General features: G+C 41.4%; 1 protein-coding gene across 3 annotated transcripts in view; it reads right to left on the reverse strand.

Moving 5' to 3' along the window:
- LHFPL2 (LHFPL tetraspan subfamily member 2) overlaps positions 1–17,407 on the reverse strand; it is a 121,893-nt gene that overhangs the window by 6,700 nt on the left and 97,786 nt on the right. For all 3 annotated transcript variants that reach the window (XM_081881281.1, XM_081881280.1, XM_081881282.1), the window contains exon 3: positions 8,265–9,040. In XM_081881281.1, coding sequence (XP_081737407.1) covers positions 8,265–8,694 — 430 coding nt within the window. In that variant the 5' untranslated portion in view covers positions 8,695–9,040. The remainder of the gene's footprint in view (positions 1–8,264; positions 9,041–17,407) is intronic.

The following is a 17,407-nucleotide window of genomic DNA, read 5'->3' on the forward strand; positions in this document are numbered from 1 at the left end:
TAAAGACAAATTTTAAGAAGCCAGTTTTTTCCGTTCTCCACCTTTATATCTGCCACTCAATTAGTATGCCTCTGTAATTTAATTGAAGAACATGAAATTACAAATCCTTCAATCCTTAAGTATTGAGGTACCCCCTACTTACTATTTAATGATCCCTGTGCAAGTCTTGTACAGTGCAAATGTAGGGGAGAAATGGAGTAGCTAATTAATTTGGTGCCTTTAATTGGACTCTCAGAGGCTGGCGGCAGCTTTGGAGAGGATGTTCAATTTAAGTTTTGTGGAGGTACATCTGGAGGGGCACCTCCACTTGCCAAGTGATTAGCTAAAAAAGGATTAGCTAAAAAAAAGTTAACGCAGAGAGACACAATCTATCTCTCCAAAAACAGAAAGGAAAAAGAAAAGTATATTGTGCTCTAGACACAAATTAATAAAAAGAAGTTGTCCATATAATTTTGAAGAAAGGGGAGTTCAGTAGCAAGAGCTAAGTTCTAGCTTAGGTAGCTAATTGTCATGTGCCTTTTTATTTTGGTTTCAAAGGTTTTATTTGGAGCTCCAGGAATGTAACAAGAACTGTGGTTAATTGGATACGTCAAAGGAAACCTTATATGCAGGGCTTGAAGGCAACAATCCTCTTCAATTGTTTGGCCCTAACATCTGGTGTTCAGATATGCACTGCCTCTAAACACTGAAGTTTCACTTAGCTATCAGGGCTAATAGCCACTGAACATAAGGAACAACATCATTGTTGAAAGCCAAGAACTCAAAGTTCAGTACAAAAATTCATCAGCGTCACACATCACTCTGACTGCCTTGCACTGGATCTGAGCAATGCCAGACCAGCAGCAGTGGCAGCTTTGGAATAACATAAAGCAGATCCCCCTGGTCTGATCTTGGAAGCAACTCCTTCAGAGAGCATGGTTACCCAGCTGTTTGTTTGGATAAGCCAGAAGCATGATATTTAGTTCTGACAGTCTCTTGTGCAGTTGTTGTTCTGCCACATTAAACAGCAGAGTATACTGGCAAAGCTGAATGCTGTCTGCAAATCCAGAAATGACCCCCTTGCATTTCCTACTGAAGCAAAGGGGTGTTTGCCTGTCAAAAATGCCTCTGAAGAAGGCAGAAATTGGCCAAATGGGATCAATGGAGCGTCAGTGCTGTAGACAAGCAAGGACCATGCTGCATTATTAAAATGAAGGGGAAACACAGAAAACAGCTCAGAAAGTATTTTGTCTGCTTTCTTGTCATTTAATTGTAGAACTGGAAGGTCATTTAGTCCAATCCCCTGCAATGCCTAGCAGTTCAAAAGCACGTCAAAGTGCAAGTAGATAAACAGGTACTGCTCCGGCGGGAAGGTAAATGGCGTTTCTGTGCACTGCTCTGGTTTGCCAGAAGCGGCTTAGTCATGCTGGCCACATGACCCAGAAAAACTGTCTGTGGACAAACGTCAGCTCCCTAAGCCAGTAAAGCGAGATGAGCGCCGCAACCCCAGAGTCGTTCGCAACTGGACTTAACTGTCAGGGGTCCTTTACCTTTTTTAACCTGCAATGTGGGACTCCAATTAAAGCATCCATAACAGATGGCTATCCAATTTCTGCCTAAAATCCTCCAATGAAGGAGAGTCCACCTTTTTCCAAGGGAATCCATTCAATGTCATAAACAAGATACTGTATTTGGACCCTACTATACATGTGACACACCCATTCCTAAAAATGCAAACTTGATATAGGTAGCTATTTAAATGCAGTAACTTAGTCAAGCCAATCCTAGGATTCAGCTAGATTGGTAAAGAAAAAGCAATTTATATGTGTTGTATATGCGATATAACATTGTGCCACCAGATGGCAATGTGGAGCCCTGTTATTTTCTACCTGTTTTTCCTGTTTAAATTTACAATGCTTTAAACTGAAACACTTACCGTATTTTTCGCCCTATAGGACGCACTTTTTCCCCTCCAAAAATGAAGGGGAAATGTGTGTATGGGGCGAATGCAGGCTTTCGCTGAAGCCTGGAGAGCGAGAGGCGTAGGTACGCACCGACCCCTCTCGCTCTCCAGGCTTCAGGAAGCTATCCGCAAACCTTGCGAGCCCAGCGGGAGTTCCCGCGGGCTCGCAAGGCTTGCGGGCAGCAGCCTGCAGCCCGAGGCGCCCTCCGGAGGGCGCCCCGTGCTTTGCGCAGATGTCCACAAGCCTTGCGAGCCCGGTGGGAGTTGCCGCCAGGCTTGCAAGGCTTGCAGATAGCAGCCTGTTGTGGGGGCTGGGGTCAGGGGAAGCTCAGGCTTCCCCCGCCCCAGCCCCGCGGCTGGGGGGAAAATATATTTTTTTTTATTCATTTCCCCCCCAAAAAACGAGGTGCGTCCTATGGGCCGGTGCGCTCTATAGGGCGAAAAGTATGGTATTTGATGTGTCTAGATCCAGCCCTAGATTTCAGCAACTGACTGGAAATATTCAATAAGTTCAGCTCCCTGAATTAATACTTATAAAAGACAAACTAGCCAAAGAAAATGACAAAACGTGTTGGAAGGATCTGAAACTAAAAGCCGCAAGGACTGGTTGCCAACACCAGGGTTTTTCCAGACTCTTTCCTAATTCAGTTGCACTTTACAGAAACTGTACTGAAATTGGGTTCTTGGTTTCACCAACCCGAAAAACACCCACATACAGTGAGTCATGGGCAGCACAAAAATCATATGATTAGTCTGTTATTCTTCCTTTTGCATGTATACTAGCGATTTTCAAATAATTATCAGGTCTATCAAAAAGGATATCAATAATGCTGGACCAGTTTGCTGCAAAGAGCTTATTCACATCTATCTCCTATCTTTTGCTAGCAAATTTTTGACAGCAAATACCATTATCCTCTTTTCTCATTCAAATATTTTTAAAAAGGTTAATACTGCAATCCACTGATGATTTATAGTGCAATCCTAGGAAAAATCACAAGTATGCCCCATTTAGTTCAATGATACTTATTTCCAGGCACATGCATATAGGATTGCACGTTTAACTGAAGCTAAACGTTATTGAAATCAATGGTATTTTCTTGTGAGTAAATGTAGTCAGGATTGTAATGTTAACCCACAGATGAAGACAAGGAAAGAAGAGAAGACACTTCACAAATTTTGGCGTACATTGTCTTCATAACCATCACCTATACAAGTTCAGTTTTGCTCAGACTAAAAATGAAAATCACATGCAGCTGCTCCTTTTTCCGTAAATTTTAGTTGCAGTCCTGTTGGCTGATCCTATGTTGTGCAGCATTTTCCTAAAGCCATTCCAAAACTAAACTCAAGAAACATTCCAATTTGTCTTGCCGAGTGTTCCTCCATTACTGTTCTACTACAGCGTATTAGCTAGGACAATCCGTCCACACAGGTGCCTGAGTAGGGCTGGTTAGAAAAGTTTTCTAGCCTGCCTCTTCTGGAAAGTGTTAGGATTGCGTTGAGTCTCAGTCCTAATCTGACTCCTCTTTCAGATGACTTGCCAAGAACGCAGAGGAGGCTGATGCATCACCAACTTGGCTAGAAAAACGATTTGGGAAGAAAGCCCTGCGACAGAGGAAGCATGACGAGGAATTGATTGAGCAACGACAAGAAGAAGCAATATCATGGCCTCCTCTCAGGAGCTGTCTGCCAGCTTTCATCAGCTCAGGCCCTTCACCTCCTGCTACATATAAAGGCATGTTCATTATGTATGTCACAGGGAGACTGAAGTGCATATCATACAATGACACTGCACAGACTACTGCTCAGCCTGGAGTCTAAGCAAGCTCAGAGGCACAGGGGGTTCTAAGCTGCCCACTTTGCTAGGCAAAACCTAGATCTGTAACGGAATTAAAATAGTTACTGTTAATGTACTATCCTGTACTATTTGAAATCAGCTCTACCATATTTCAATGCCTGATTAGCACATATACTTAGCATGAGCACACTTTTCCTCTTAGGCTCATCTCCCCTCCTCCTGCCCCCACCAAGTCTTTTCCCGAACTTTAACTTTCAGCAGTCATGCTGGAATGCAGCCATCTGAATACAGGAACTCATGTACCATGCTGTTCAAAGTGCAAATGTACTTGAGACAGTGTCAGGATTTCCACTATAAACCAAACAGCATTTTCCCAGAAATGGAGAAGGGTTGGCACTAATGGGTAAAATAAAATAATAATAAAAAACCCGCCAAAAACAAACCTAAGTGGAAACTTAGCACAAAATATGCACTTGAAACATATTTGGAAAATATTTGGAGAGTAGTTTTAATATAAGCATGGAAACAACCTTTTAAAAAAAACCACCACCAACAACTCCATGTTATTATTTAATATGTATTTAGTTCTTTCAGTATATGTAGCACCTTCCAGAGTTTTATAGGCAAAAAATATTAAGCTTTGTGCCCCCAAGGAACTTACAGTCTAATATAATATAGAGAGAAATGGAGGGAGGAAAAAGAGAGCCAAGAGTAGCAAGTGATGAATGTGGGCAAATGCATTTAGTGTGCCTCTGAAACCCAGTCCCTAAACACCCAACTGGATACTACAGACTACTGATATTTACAGGCAGAAAAGAGGAAGCTATTATTACAATCAACCCACTTAAAATTAATTCCCTGTTAGTATTTTAGGAACAAAATTGCTCAAACTCAGGTTTTTCAAGTAATTCACAGCCTTTTAAAAATAGCTCCAGCACTCGCAAAAGATGCACAAATGACCGCCTGTCCAGCCCCTTTTGTTTGTCAAGCAGCAGTTACTGATCTAATGATATGGTTGTGTTGGTCTATGGCCCTTTGAAGCTGATGACTTATTCTTTCCTTAACAGTATGGCTTCTAAATGTTTACAAAATGAAGATTGCTGCTTCCCCACTTTAAGAACAGAAAGGAACTGTGAGCACTGGAGGATAACAGGAATCCCAAAAGGAACCTTTTAATCAGAAGACAGATTATTTGCAGACAGACTAAAAAGCTCCTTGGCCTAAGATGTGTGTGGGCTCACTGTGACTTGGCAGACCTACATGCTCATGCAGATGAAGGTCTTGGACTAAATCCTTAGAAGGACATTCTGTAATCTTCATTTTACGCACCATTTAAGTCACAGCCCACAAAACTGGTCAGAAATTCAACAACTTGTGTAGAGTTTTCTTCTTCCCACAAATTCCAGGAAAAAGATTAAATATTAATCATTGTAATTTCTTTGAGATTTTAAAGATAACCTGGGCAGTAATCCTTACTAGGTAATTATCACTGGACTTAATTTTCTTCTTCTTTGGCGATCACTTGTAGCTGAGTAAGATTGTCTTCCATGAAAGCAGTCTTAACAGTGAGCCTTAAGTGACTGTGGAGGCCAATTTTGCATGCACACATCCTTCAACAGTGGGGACATAGGTTTCCGGGCAGGAGCTGGTCACAGTGAGGGTTTGCCAAGCGTGCCTTCCTCTTACCTCGTTTCTCCCTTTTGTCTTTAAAACCCATGACACCTTTGGTAAAGGCTGTTCTCCAATTGGAGCGCCTGCAGGCCAGTGTTTCCCAGTTGTCAGTGTTCATACTACATTTTTAAAGATTCGCCTTGGGAACACCTTTAAACCTCTTTTATTGTCCACCAGTATTTCACCTTCCATTCTTAAGTTGGGAATAGAGTAGTTGCTTTGGAAGACAATAATCAGACACCCGAACAACATGACCAGTCCAATGAAGTTGATGTTGAAGAATCATTGCTTTGACACTGGTGATCTTTTCTTCTTCCAGTACACTGACATTAGTTTGTTTGTCTTCCCAAGTGATGTGTAATTCGTTGATGGAATCTTTTGAGGATTTGGATATGGTGTTTATAAGTGGTCTTTGTTTTGCAAGAGTACAGTAAAGTTGGTTGTAAACGAGCATTTGGGTTTCCCTGTGAATGTCCCAGTCTTCAAACACTTGGCACTACAATCGGGAGAAAGCTGCGCTCGCAGAGCTCAGGTGATGCTGGATTTCGGCATCAATGTTGGCCCTTGTGGAAAGATAACTGCCCAGGTAGGAAAAGTCATCGACATTTTCCAACATTACACCGTTAAGTTGGATTTGTGGCACTGCAGAGGGGTTTTTTGTGCTTGTTGGTCCAGCACTTTGGTTTTTGTTTTTGTTTGGATATTGAGCTATGCTATATCCCACACCACCATTCCCCCTGTGCAAAGGAATTGTCCCTTCTTTCCTCTTCCCTGTTACTCACTCTCAAAATCTGTTCCAGAGGTTTAGGGGAACTTCTGGAGCAGATTTTGGGGGTGCATTGGGTGCAAAGAGGAAAGTGAAATCTTGATGTGTGAGAACTCTGCATACAGCATTGGATTTCTGAGTAAATATGTATAAGTTTGCCCTGTTAATCAAGAATATTCTAAATGATTGAAAGTGCTTGTGCTTTGACAGCTGTTGGAAATATAAGGTGATAAGAAAAAGAGTACCATCTGTGTCCCAAGTACACATAAAAAAACCAATAAAAACCAGGTCTACTTCTGCAAAATATTTGCACTTTACAGAAACAACTCTGAAAAATAAAACTTCATGGATGTATTTAGGCTAGGCTTCAATCCAGCTGTGAGGGAATATTTTAATAGTCCTATCTGTTTACAGCCAAGCTGGCAGACTACTTGAACCATTTGCTTAAGCACTTTGCAAGAGCAAGAATTAAGAAACTTGTGCATCATGACTGTCAAACGTCATCAGCAGAACACTGGCAACATTCCAGGTGCAATAGCACTGCCATGACAAAGCATCAGTGAACTCAGTAAAGAGTCATCTCGAGATTACTAATTCTGTAGCCATAACATAATTTACAAGGAACTAAATTTTTAAAACAAAACAAATTCCTTCCAGTAGCACCTTAAAGACCAACTAAGTCAGTTCTTGGTATGAGCTTTCGTGTGCATGCACACTTCTTCAGATACCAAGTGTGCATGCACACGAAAGCTCATACCAAGAACTGACTTAGTTGGTCTTTAAGTTGCTACTGGAAGGAATTTGTTTTGTTTTGACTATGGCAGACCAACACGGCTACCTATCTGTAAATTTTTAAAGATTGGTTGCTTTCCATCTACGGATGATATTCACATTAGTTGTAGTTATGTTTGTTTGTTTGTTTGTTTGTTTGTTTGTTTGTTTGTTTGTTTGTTTGTTTGTTTCAGAACGAAAGTACAACCAAAAGGGTTCAGATACAGAAGTGGTTCATTCTCTGATTATAATGATTTGTGGCTGACCCACCATTTTCTTATCTGGTTTGTTTAGGATTCTCTTATGAGAAAAAGGATGGTGGTGAGGAAAGATATGAACTGCTGGTTCATACATAATGTATTTAAGAGCTCTTCAGAGAAAAGGTAGGGTTTATAAATGCAATAAATGGAAAATAACAACCTTCCCCGTACCCTCCCTCCCCTCACACCTTATGATTCCTTTCCTTGCTTCCTGGTTTGAGACAAATCAGTTTGCCATTTTGTGCTAGTCACACAGCTAAGGACTGGAATCAAAGATGAAATGGTGGTTTCTAGAACTATGAGTAGTATAACTTCAGCTTCAGCCCTGTATAACTGAAGGAGCGTCTCCACCCCATCATTCAGCCCAGACACTGAGGGCCACCTCTAAGGGCCTTCTGGTGGTTCCCTCAATGTACAACCAGGCAGAAGGCATTTTCGGCAGTCACACTCACCCTGTTGAACAACCTACCATCAAATGTCAAAGAGTTAAACAACTATATAACTTTTTGTAGACATCTGAAGGCAGCCCTGTTTCAGGAAGCTTTTAATGCTTGATGTGATTTTTTTATTTTATTTCCCTCTGTATTCTTGTTGGAAGCTGCCCAGAGTGGCTGGGGCAACCCAGTCAAATAGGTGAAGTATAAAACATATTATTATTATTATTATTATTATTATTATTATTATTATTATTACAAATCATATTTGCTGATTCAAACTATGTGTCACGTTAAGGAGGAGGGTCTGAGGGTATCTAAACAGCTTCTCACAGTGCAGAAAAGATATTGGTACTTTAAAGTAAACTGCAACATAGTCATTCTTCTGAGAAATATCCAGAACACCTGCTAGCTATAAAGGAAACTTTAGCTAGTGTCTTAAGTTTTACCCTGACCATATTCCTGAATTATAACATGGGCTTGTTAAATGCAGTCTTCTGGAGACTAAACTACTTGAACAGCTCTTTACATTTAGCAGAAAGAAAATCTTGTTGAGAATGCATCCTTATCCACATACCACAAACATATCCAATATGTTTCACTTTTTGCCTTTTCATACACTTACCTGCAATCCCTTGTAGCAGCCCACAGACATTAAAAATACTTTTCTTCATAATGCTCTGTACACACATGGTGAAAACAGATACAAATGCGACAGCACAGAGTATCATGATCCCAGCGGCAAGGAAAATAGCTGTCGCCTGCCAGAATCCACTGGCAATCTCATTGAAGTTTTCAGCATAAGGGCCACAAAGCGTGTCGGGCATTGATGATTTCATGTGTGAGAGTCTGATGCAACGTCCGTAGATCCCTAAGGTTGGACGAAACGGCTCCAGCGATCCTCCCATCCCATTGTCCATGCCCTCAGAATTCCCAGGTTTTGCCTTGCCAATCAGCCAATCAGCACTCATGAAGGCTATGAGCTCTGCAAATGCCACAACAATACTCAGGAGCGTCCACAGCATTGAGCGGCAAGTGACAATGACATGACACATATTGCTGTCCAAGTGCTTGCAGCCAAAGCAGTTCAGAGCCTGAAATCCAAGATAAAAAGGGATAAGTATATATGAATGGAAATTAATGGGGGTGGGTATGATCCTGTTTCCGCTCAGCTCTTCTCCAGTAGCAGAAATGGGAGGTATTCTCAGCAGAAGTTAGATAAGCAACATTTTGCAGGCAGTCCATTCATTGATTCTGAAGGTTTAGTTTCTCTTTCCTCCTCTTCCGTTGCAGAGCACTGAAGTATGTGTGTCTGTGTTAATAATATTCATACTGGCACATGACGTTACAATAGTGTGTGGGAGGCTCCAGAGAACAGCCTACTGGTTTGACATCACATACCTAAAAGAGAGAAAAGAAGAAGGGTGTGGGGGGAGAGAATGTTAGCCCTGAAGGGAGAAAAAAATGTTTTAACTATACCCCCACGGTTTTTGTGAACAATCCAAGTTTTTAAGCAAAGATCTAAATCAACATCTAATAGTTTTAACATGGGCTTGTCAAATGCAGTCTGCTGGAGGCTTTCCCAGTTTTTAACCTCAGCAGGGTTATTAATCTCCTGAGGCAGCGCCTGTACTTACAGTATCAGTTCCACACCATCCGATTTACCAGTTGTTTGTCAAAAGCTTTACAAGTTTCACAGAAACTCCCAAGCACACCCATCCATTCAAACTCCTCCTTGGAAATTACATGCCAGCGGTAGCTGTCCAGGTTAAGGAAGATTGAATGAAGACTGAAACACTGAATTGCCTCGTCTATGAGCACAAAGGCATAGTTCAATCAGAAGGTTTTTCTGTGGCTTTAACAGAGTATTTTATTTAGGCTTGACAAATTCTAGGATGGCTTACGATCAGTATTTAAAGACAAAAATAGAAACTGTAAAAAAATAAAAATCAACAGAGAGCAGCAGAGAAAATAAACTTGATCTAATAGTGCAGAAGCTGGGGTGAATGAAAAGATCTTCCTCTGGCACTGGAAGGATGAGAGTTTGTGCCAGGGAAGCCTCCCTGGGGAAAGCATTCCACAGACTGGGTGGCTAGAGCTGAAGAGTCCCCTTTCGCCACCATTGATCTGACCTTTGAAGGTGGGACAACCTATAGGACACGGGTTCCCAAACTGTGGTCCATGAACCAACAGTGGTCCATAACCATCATTCAGGTACTTCATGGCATGTCTGAGAATACAAATTGCAACGCAATAAAAATATAAGAAATAAAAGAAGCAATCAAAACTCATACAGCATCCAATGCATTGCAATTGCTACAAGAGGCAGGAAAATCATTAAGTGGATCATCAATAATTTCCAAGCGGTCCATGGGGGGAAACGTTTGGGAACCATTGTTATAGAAGGACCTTGAAAGTTTTATCTTATCATCTGGACAGCTTCGTGTGGTAGAGTAGCACATAACATAACAATGGACGTAGAGGGAATAGTTAATTTTGTCTGCACTACAGAATAAAGCCTGGTGCACTTGAGCAAACCAGAGGGCAGAAGATGCATTTCTGCCACTGAAGTTACAAAGTATGTTTAGGCCCTGTAAATTACCTGAATTGGAGACCACCTGAGACCACTCTGAACTCCTTGAGCAAGAGAGGGGAGAAGTGTAATTTAAATAAGTAAGCTGTAGTTGCTCTTTAAGCAGAAACCATGCAAGGGGATTTCATCACAACAAATCATTCAGAGGTTTGCCACAAGGATCTAGTAAAATTGTGTGTACCATCCACCACCAAATACTAAAAAGGCGGCATGCTCTACATCAGTTTTCCCTAATCTGTGGCCCTCTGTATGTTGTCAAACTACAACTCTTATTATTTCTGAACATTGGCGATGGTGGCTGGGGCTGATGGAAGCTGTAGACCAATAAAATCTGGAGAGTGCAATGTTGGGGAAGGCTGATCTTATATGACTTGGTGGATGGATGTTCTTAGCCTATGTAGAGAGGAACCAAAAAAGGTTGGTTTAATATAGGCACCAGTTAATTTTATAACAGATGACGGAAAGTGAAGCTTCATTAGGGAGATGATTGGTGTTTTTTCTTAATTCTAAAAGGGAATTAAATGTCCCAACCTCTGGTACACTCAAAGAGAGTAAGCAAAGAGCTAATTCAGTTCACAACTTGACTTCTGGCAGAAATTAAAGGACAAGCAGTGTTATCGTCAGGCAGACTGATGGGCATGTGGTGCAAACACACCCTCTGTAAATAGCAAAAGCTGGGAGATAACGTATCAGCTGCCAAAACAACAAATTCTCTCAGCATGCCCCATTTCAATAATACACCGGAAGGAAGGAACTGTAATAATAGTTTCTTTTGACACTGCCCATGCTATAAAAAGGAGGTGAAGAGTTTAACTCTTGCTCAGGAAGCAAAGCAATTAATATTTTCAACATGGATTGGAACAAGTTGTTAGTTTGGAAGAGAAACACTTACACAGCTACTGAACTTGGTTTGGTATAAGAAGAATAACCTGAAGAGTTTCTGCAGAGAAATTGTTCACAGGAAAAAGCAAGGTTCAAACTGACTTTGCAAGGTGTGGATGTCATCGGAATGCCGAAAGGAAAAGTAATAAAAGCATGAATCATCTATTATGAGCAGCACAAGGATAACAAAGTTCAAAGCTTCCAGATATGGTTCAGCTCCCATCTAGTGTGCAAAAAACAGGGTGCACAAGCCAAAACCACGCAGAGGCTGGATGCACGGAACTGCCAGCACCGCACTGAGCCCCAGGAGCAGAATGCACATGCAATATTCCCTACCCCTATGCCACAATCATGTGAGATGAGATCCTCAGGTGGTGCCAAGGAGAAAATTGATCCCCCTGCATTTTCCAGTTATGCGTCTAGCAGCATACGCTAAAACCATCATTTCTACTCAGGTCATTCTTGCTGTGACAGCACACAGATCTGGCTAAGGGATGGTGTAATCTTGGCAGCTCTGATTTCTCTCATTATCTCATTTTTCCTGTTAAATTTGGTTTGCCCTATTTCTGTATGAAGTATGCAATTTTTTTTAAGAAAGAAAAGAAACAAAAGGTCTCCTAATATGCTAACTTTTGTAACCTTCTGCACACCATTTCCCCCAACGTAATGCATTTTTATGCATTATGTTCACTAGTATGCACATTTTAATATGCATTTTTAGTTGAAAACTTGCACCCCAAAATTTGAATTGCAAATTTCATAGACAGCTGAGTTTCATTTTATGCACTGGAAATGTGAATTACCGGTAGGTAGATTTGCATTAAAATGAGAATAGACACCATTCTTATCTACCATTCCTAGCCTGGCTGCAGGCAAGTGGGTTCAACAGACAGGCTGTAGCTGGTGGAGTCATGCAGAGGCAAAGCACAAGGAAATATTTCCTAGTGGGTCATACACTCATTCAAAGTAGATGGTAATATTAGTTCCTTATCTGTACCCTTAAGTGCAGGGTTTTTGTTCTTATTAAAGCACAAATCTTCAGTGCAGGGGGAATCTGGATTGAGACCATGGGTGGTGGTGAGGAGATTTCAAAACTCTGGAGCTAATGGGTCTCTGATCCAAATTAGGACCATAACAGGGAATAAAGCGTTAAAACCTCTACCTCACTCTAGGGGAAGACAGCCTTCCCCAATCTTGTGCCCTCTAAATATTTCAGTCCTAAACTCCCATCATCCCTGAGCCTTGACCATGCTAAGTGGGGCTAATTGTGAGCTGTGTTACAAAATATATACAGGGAACCAAGGAAGGGAAGGCTGGTCTGAGGGTTGACAGAAACAACCATCCAGGCAGCCATGTGGTCCCCTGGATTTATATCCTAATCTATATCAAATACCATCTATTGCATTACAAACACAGATGAGACTTTTCAAAAGAACACTGGATTGTATCCAGCTAAGGCATGACATGATGCTATATTCCCTGCAAATTGATTCCTCGTTTCCTCTTACACAGCATTACTAACAGTAGCATTTGTATCAATACAGTCAACATTAGCACAGTGATGATCAATATCAATAGGGAAATTATTATTGTCATCCTTATTATCAGTGCAACTGCATGCATGCTTATTTAGAAACAAGTCCCAATCAGTTCAATGGAACTTTCAATATATCATCTGTTAGCCTTATGTTGTGGTGAAAGCTAGCTAATTAGCTTGGCTGTTTCAACCAGTTTATAATCCATGGCAGAGCTTCTTATTTTCCAAAATGTCCTTTTTATGAGTGTCATAATCCATGGAGGCAAAATCCTGTCCTGAATAAAATCCCAGTGTTGTCTAGATTTATTACATTTCATGAATACTAGGGGCCGTCATTCCACAAAGAAAGTTGTTTTTCTATCTGAAAATGATAAAAGGCATTTAAATTGGAGTTGTGAGACAACTTTCCCCAGTTATCAATTTCATCAACAATCTAGAGTCTATGGGAGACATTCAGTAACAGCTAATTCAGAAATGGCAACAACTGCATGAAATCATGAAAACCTAGGATTAACAATGTGTTGAATAGTTTATCCAACATAAACTGAATTATTCTCTATTATTCTTTGCACGGTTTCCTTTTAAAGGTTTTATAGTTGACAACAGTTCACACTTACATTTCCGCAGACCAAATGTTTTGCTAAGAATAATAAAAGATTTCATGGAACTGCCTGATACTAGCAATTCTTTTCACTGTGATAGGCAGCCATTCTCAATGATAGCCAACGTGGTGCCCTCCTCATGCTGTTCGACCAGAACTGCCATCAGTCCAAGCCAACATGGCCAGTGATCAAGGATGGTGGAAACTGTAGTCCAAAACATGGGATCAGAGATGGTGCTAGGGTCTCCTCCAACCCAGTCCACTTGGAGATGCTGAAGGACCTGCATCGTGTGGCCTATCACTGTGATAAATGCCCTCATCCTAGTAATTTGTTTTTTCCTCTCTCCTCAGGACACAATAGTGGAAATCACACAAAACTGTGACTACTCCTATGCGAATTAACACTCTTAAGTGTTCACCATGAAGGCACACAAAAAGGCATTTCTTTTGCCACAGTAACCTCAAGATTTTCTAGCCCTTATGACTGCAGTGCAGACTTCAAAGTCTGTGGGTGACAACTGGTGAAATTTCAAACACTGGCAAAGGGGAACCAATCAGTTTCCCAGAGGTTAGGGACATGCATTTAGTGTTTCCCGCACCCAATGAGAAGCAGTATGTATGTATGTATGTATGTATGTATGTACTGTCTGTATGTATGTACAGTCGTACCTCGGGTTACATATGCTTCAGGTTACATACGCTTCAGGGTTACACACTCCGCTAACCCAGAAATAGTGCTTCAGGTTAAGAACTTTGCTTTAGGATAAGAACAGAAATCAGGCTCCGGCAGCAGGGGCCCCCATTAGCTAAAGTGGTGCTTCAGGTTAAGAACAGTTTCAGGTTAAGTACGGACCTCCAGAACGACTTAAGTACTTAACCCGAGGTACCACTGTATTTAAAGGAACAAAATATAAGCAAACATATGCACTTTCCCCTTAATTTACTCACACAGAATTTTTATTCAGTTTAGTACAAAGTACACATACTTCTGAACATTAGAGCTTCTGAGCTTCTGGAGGAGCTTTCTTGCCCTGTGTTTTGCATCACAAAGCATGATATATAACTGCAAAAACAAACAAACAAAAACCAAACACTGATATAAAGGCTGGATTCCGAGTTTTGGATTGACATAGTTGGAATAGGAATTACCTTCAGATTAGACTGGTTGCTAATCCTGGAGGTCCCACCACGACACTCTTTTACTGTAGGGCCTACAGTGTTAGTACAGATTGTCTGCTTAAGCCATCCGTGTTTGTTTTACTCAAGTTCCCTGCTTGGCAGAAGATGCAGTCATCCTTCCTGCTCTCCATTTAGAGCATATTGGTAATTATAAGGATGTAGTAGGCTAATCTTCTTAAGGTTATTTGGGATATGAAGAATCTGGCCTCTATTGCAAGGGGAAGAGGGATAACTAGAAGGCTTTCATCCCCTTCTAGAAGCACAAATTCTACAATTCTATTTTCTATTGAAAGAAAGCACAAGCCTGAATGTGTATCACAAGTCCCCTAAACTTTGCAGTCTCCCCTGTTTTATTAACTAATAAATCATCTTTAGAAAAGTGCCTTTTGGCTCAACTAAAATAAACAGCTGAAGTGAGGGCCACACAGGCAGCTGAAATGGGACCTTTTTTAAAAAAGAGAGAGAGAGGAAAGAAAGCAGCAGCTGCAGGCACAGCAAGTCCTTTTCGTCTCATGCTCAATTCAGTCTGCAATGAAATCATGCAGAGGGGTTTGTATATCTTTTGTTTACCAAACACAAGGTTAACATCTTGATGTCTAAAATGAGGAAGGGCTGCTAGAGCCTTGGCACTGGTTCCATGAGCTGTTATTCATTAGTGGATCTACCACATTCTGAGAATGCTTTGAGCGATGAATAACAGAGGTAGTGGCTATTTAGATGCTGATGGTTTTAAATTATTGCCATTTAAAGACACACATACGAACTCATGTTGGTTGCGCTCATGAAAAAAATAGGAGGCTTCCACCCAGCTTAGGACAACTTGGCTAAGCTCTCATTTCCATTACGCCTCCTACTGAGATGTTCCTATAGCTTATTCTATGCAGAGGAAGAGCAAACTAGATAATGGATACTAGTGCATTTGGCTGTAACTGCTGCTATTTCCTGTCTCATTGAACATGCTTCAAATGTATTTTCCATACATGCTTTAAAAAAGCAGATATGAGTATTAATCAAAATTCTGACATCTCAGTCTTTTCAGAATAGATCTCCTCTTGTTTTATTTACCAGCATTCTCTCTCTGGTCTCCACTGCAGATCTCAGTATTCCACTAAATGCAGGAGAGGATAAGAAGCAGGTAAATTATACCTTTTGCTGATAATTACACTTATAAATGGGCCCCTAATTTTAACTGAACAAGTCCTATTTAAGAGTAGACCCATGAAACTGATAGGCATTACTTAGGCCCATTTGTTTCAATGGGTCTACTCTGAATAGCACTAGCATTGACTACAACCTGTAGACCAGAACAGTCAGTAATGCTGACCCTATTCAATCCTACACAGGATGAGGCCCAGGCAAAGGGCTCCTTAACACCTTCCTACTGTGTGGGGGCAGTAAAAAGATTTTGGCAAAGATTTTGCCTTACTGTGCATGTCAGGCTGCAATCCTATACCCACGTACCCAGGAGTAAACTCCCATTGGACTCAAACTGCTCTTTAGACATGTATAGGGTTACATGGTTAATCACTTCTCCAGGTACAGGGACCTTCAGTCCTTTACCTCACCACCACTACCAAGTAGCTACAGGGTTTCTTTAAGAATCCTCCCCTTATGTACCTCAGCTGCTTCATGCCTTCGTTTGCATACAGCAGTGAGCATCTGAAGCGCATAAAATGCAGACATCTGCCAGAACCTCTGCTGATGTTGAACTGCGGAGAGAACACAAGTGAGCCTTAGCCTGTGCTTCAGGTTACATGGGAGAAAATAGCTGATGTATTATCCCTAGAACCAGTGCCTATGCAGGAGCAAGAGACAGGAAATCCCTGGGGATGGATCCATGGGTCACCTATCCCTTAGTATGCCACATGGTTCACCTGAAGGAGCGTCTCCACCCCCATCGCTCAACCCAGACTCTGAGGTCCTCCTCCGAAGGGTCTTCTGGTGCTTCTCTTACTGTGAGAAGTGAAGTTACAAGGAACCAGGCAGAGGGCCTTCTCAGTAGTGGCGCCCTCCCTGTGGAATGCCCTTCCTTCAGATGTCAAGGAGATAAAGAACTACACAACTTTTAGAAGACATGTGAATGCAGCCCAGCATCAGGAAGTTTTTAATGTCTGATGTTTTATTATGTTTTGATATATGCTGTAAGTCGTTCAGAGTAGCTGGAGGAACGCAGCCAGATGGGCGGGGTATTATTATTATTAAACTGGGTGGACGAGCAGATACCTGACCAAGCATTACTACACCTCTGCTTCCTTGGATTTCCAAATGGTTGTGAAGCATAAGGCAACAATTACATGCATAAAACTAGGATAGATAGATGATAGATAGATAGATGATAGATGATAGATAGATAGATAGATAGATGATAGATGATAGATGATAGATGATAGATGATAGATAGATAGATAGATAGATAGATAGAGATTTCTAATGCTAGAAAGGAAATATGCCACCCTGCTCTATGTGTAACATGAAAAGTGAAGTGAGAAGCAACATGAAATGTACATATACATCAACTAGACCAGTGTTTGGGTCTCCGACTGTTTTTTGACTACAGTTCCCATCATCCCCAGCCACTGGTCCTGCTAGCTAGGGATGATGAGAGTTGTAGCCCCAAAACAGCTGGAGACCCAAGCTTGGGGAACACTGAACTAGGTGATGGTCTGCAGCTCCAGGTTAGAGCATCTGCTTTGCATGTGGAAGGTCCCCAGTTCAGTCCTAGGCATCTTCAGGTAGCGCTGCCTGAAATCCTCAAGAGTCATAACCAGTCAATGTAGACAATAATGAGCCAGGTGGACCAATAGTCTGACTCAGTATATGGCAACTTCCTATGTTCCTAATACGCTATGGTTGTGATTCATAGCTGTACAATCTCATGTCAGCAAAACCTGACATTTTGTCCTTCAGTGGTAAAGAGGTCATACTCGTAATGTTTTTCAACATCATCGAAGCTCCAATTTCCCGGACTATGGGTTT

Source organism: Podarcis erhardii (genome assembly GCF_964252035.2).
Source record: "Podarcis erhardii genome assembly, chromosome: 11".
NCBI lineage: Eukaryota > Metazoa > Chordata > Lepidosauria > Squamata > Lacertidae > Podarcis > Podarcis erhardii.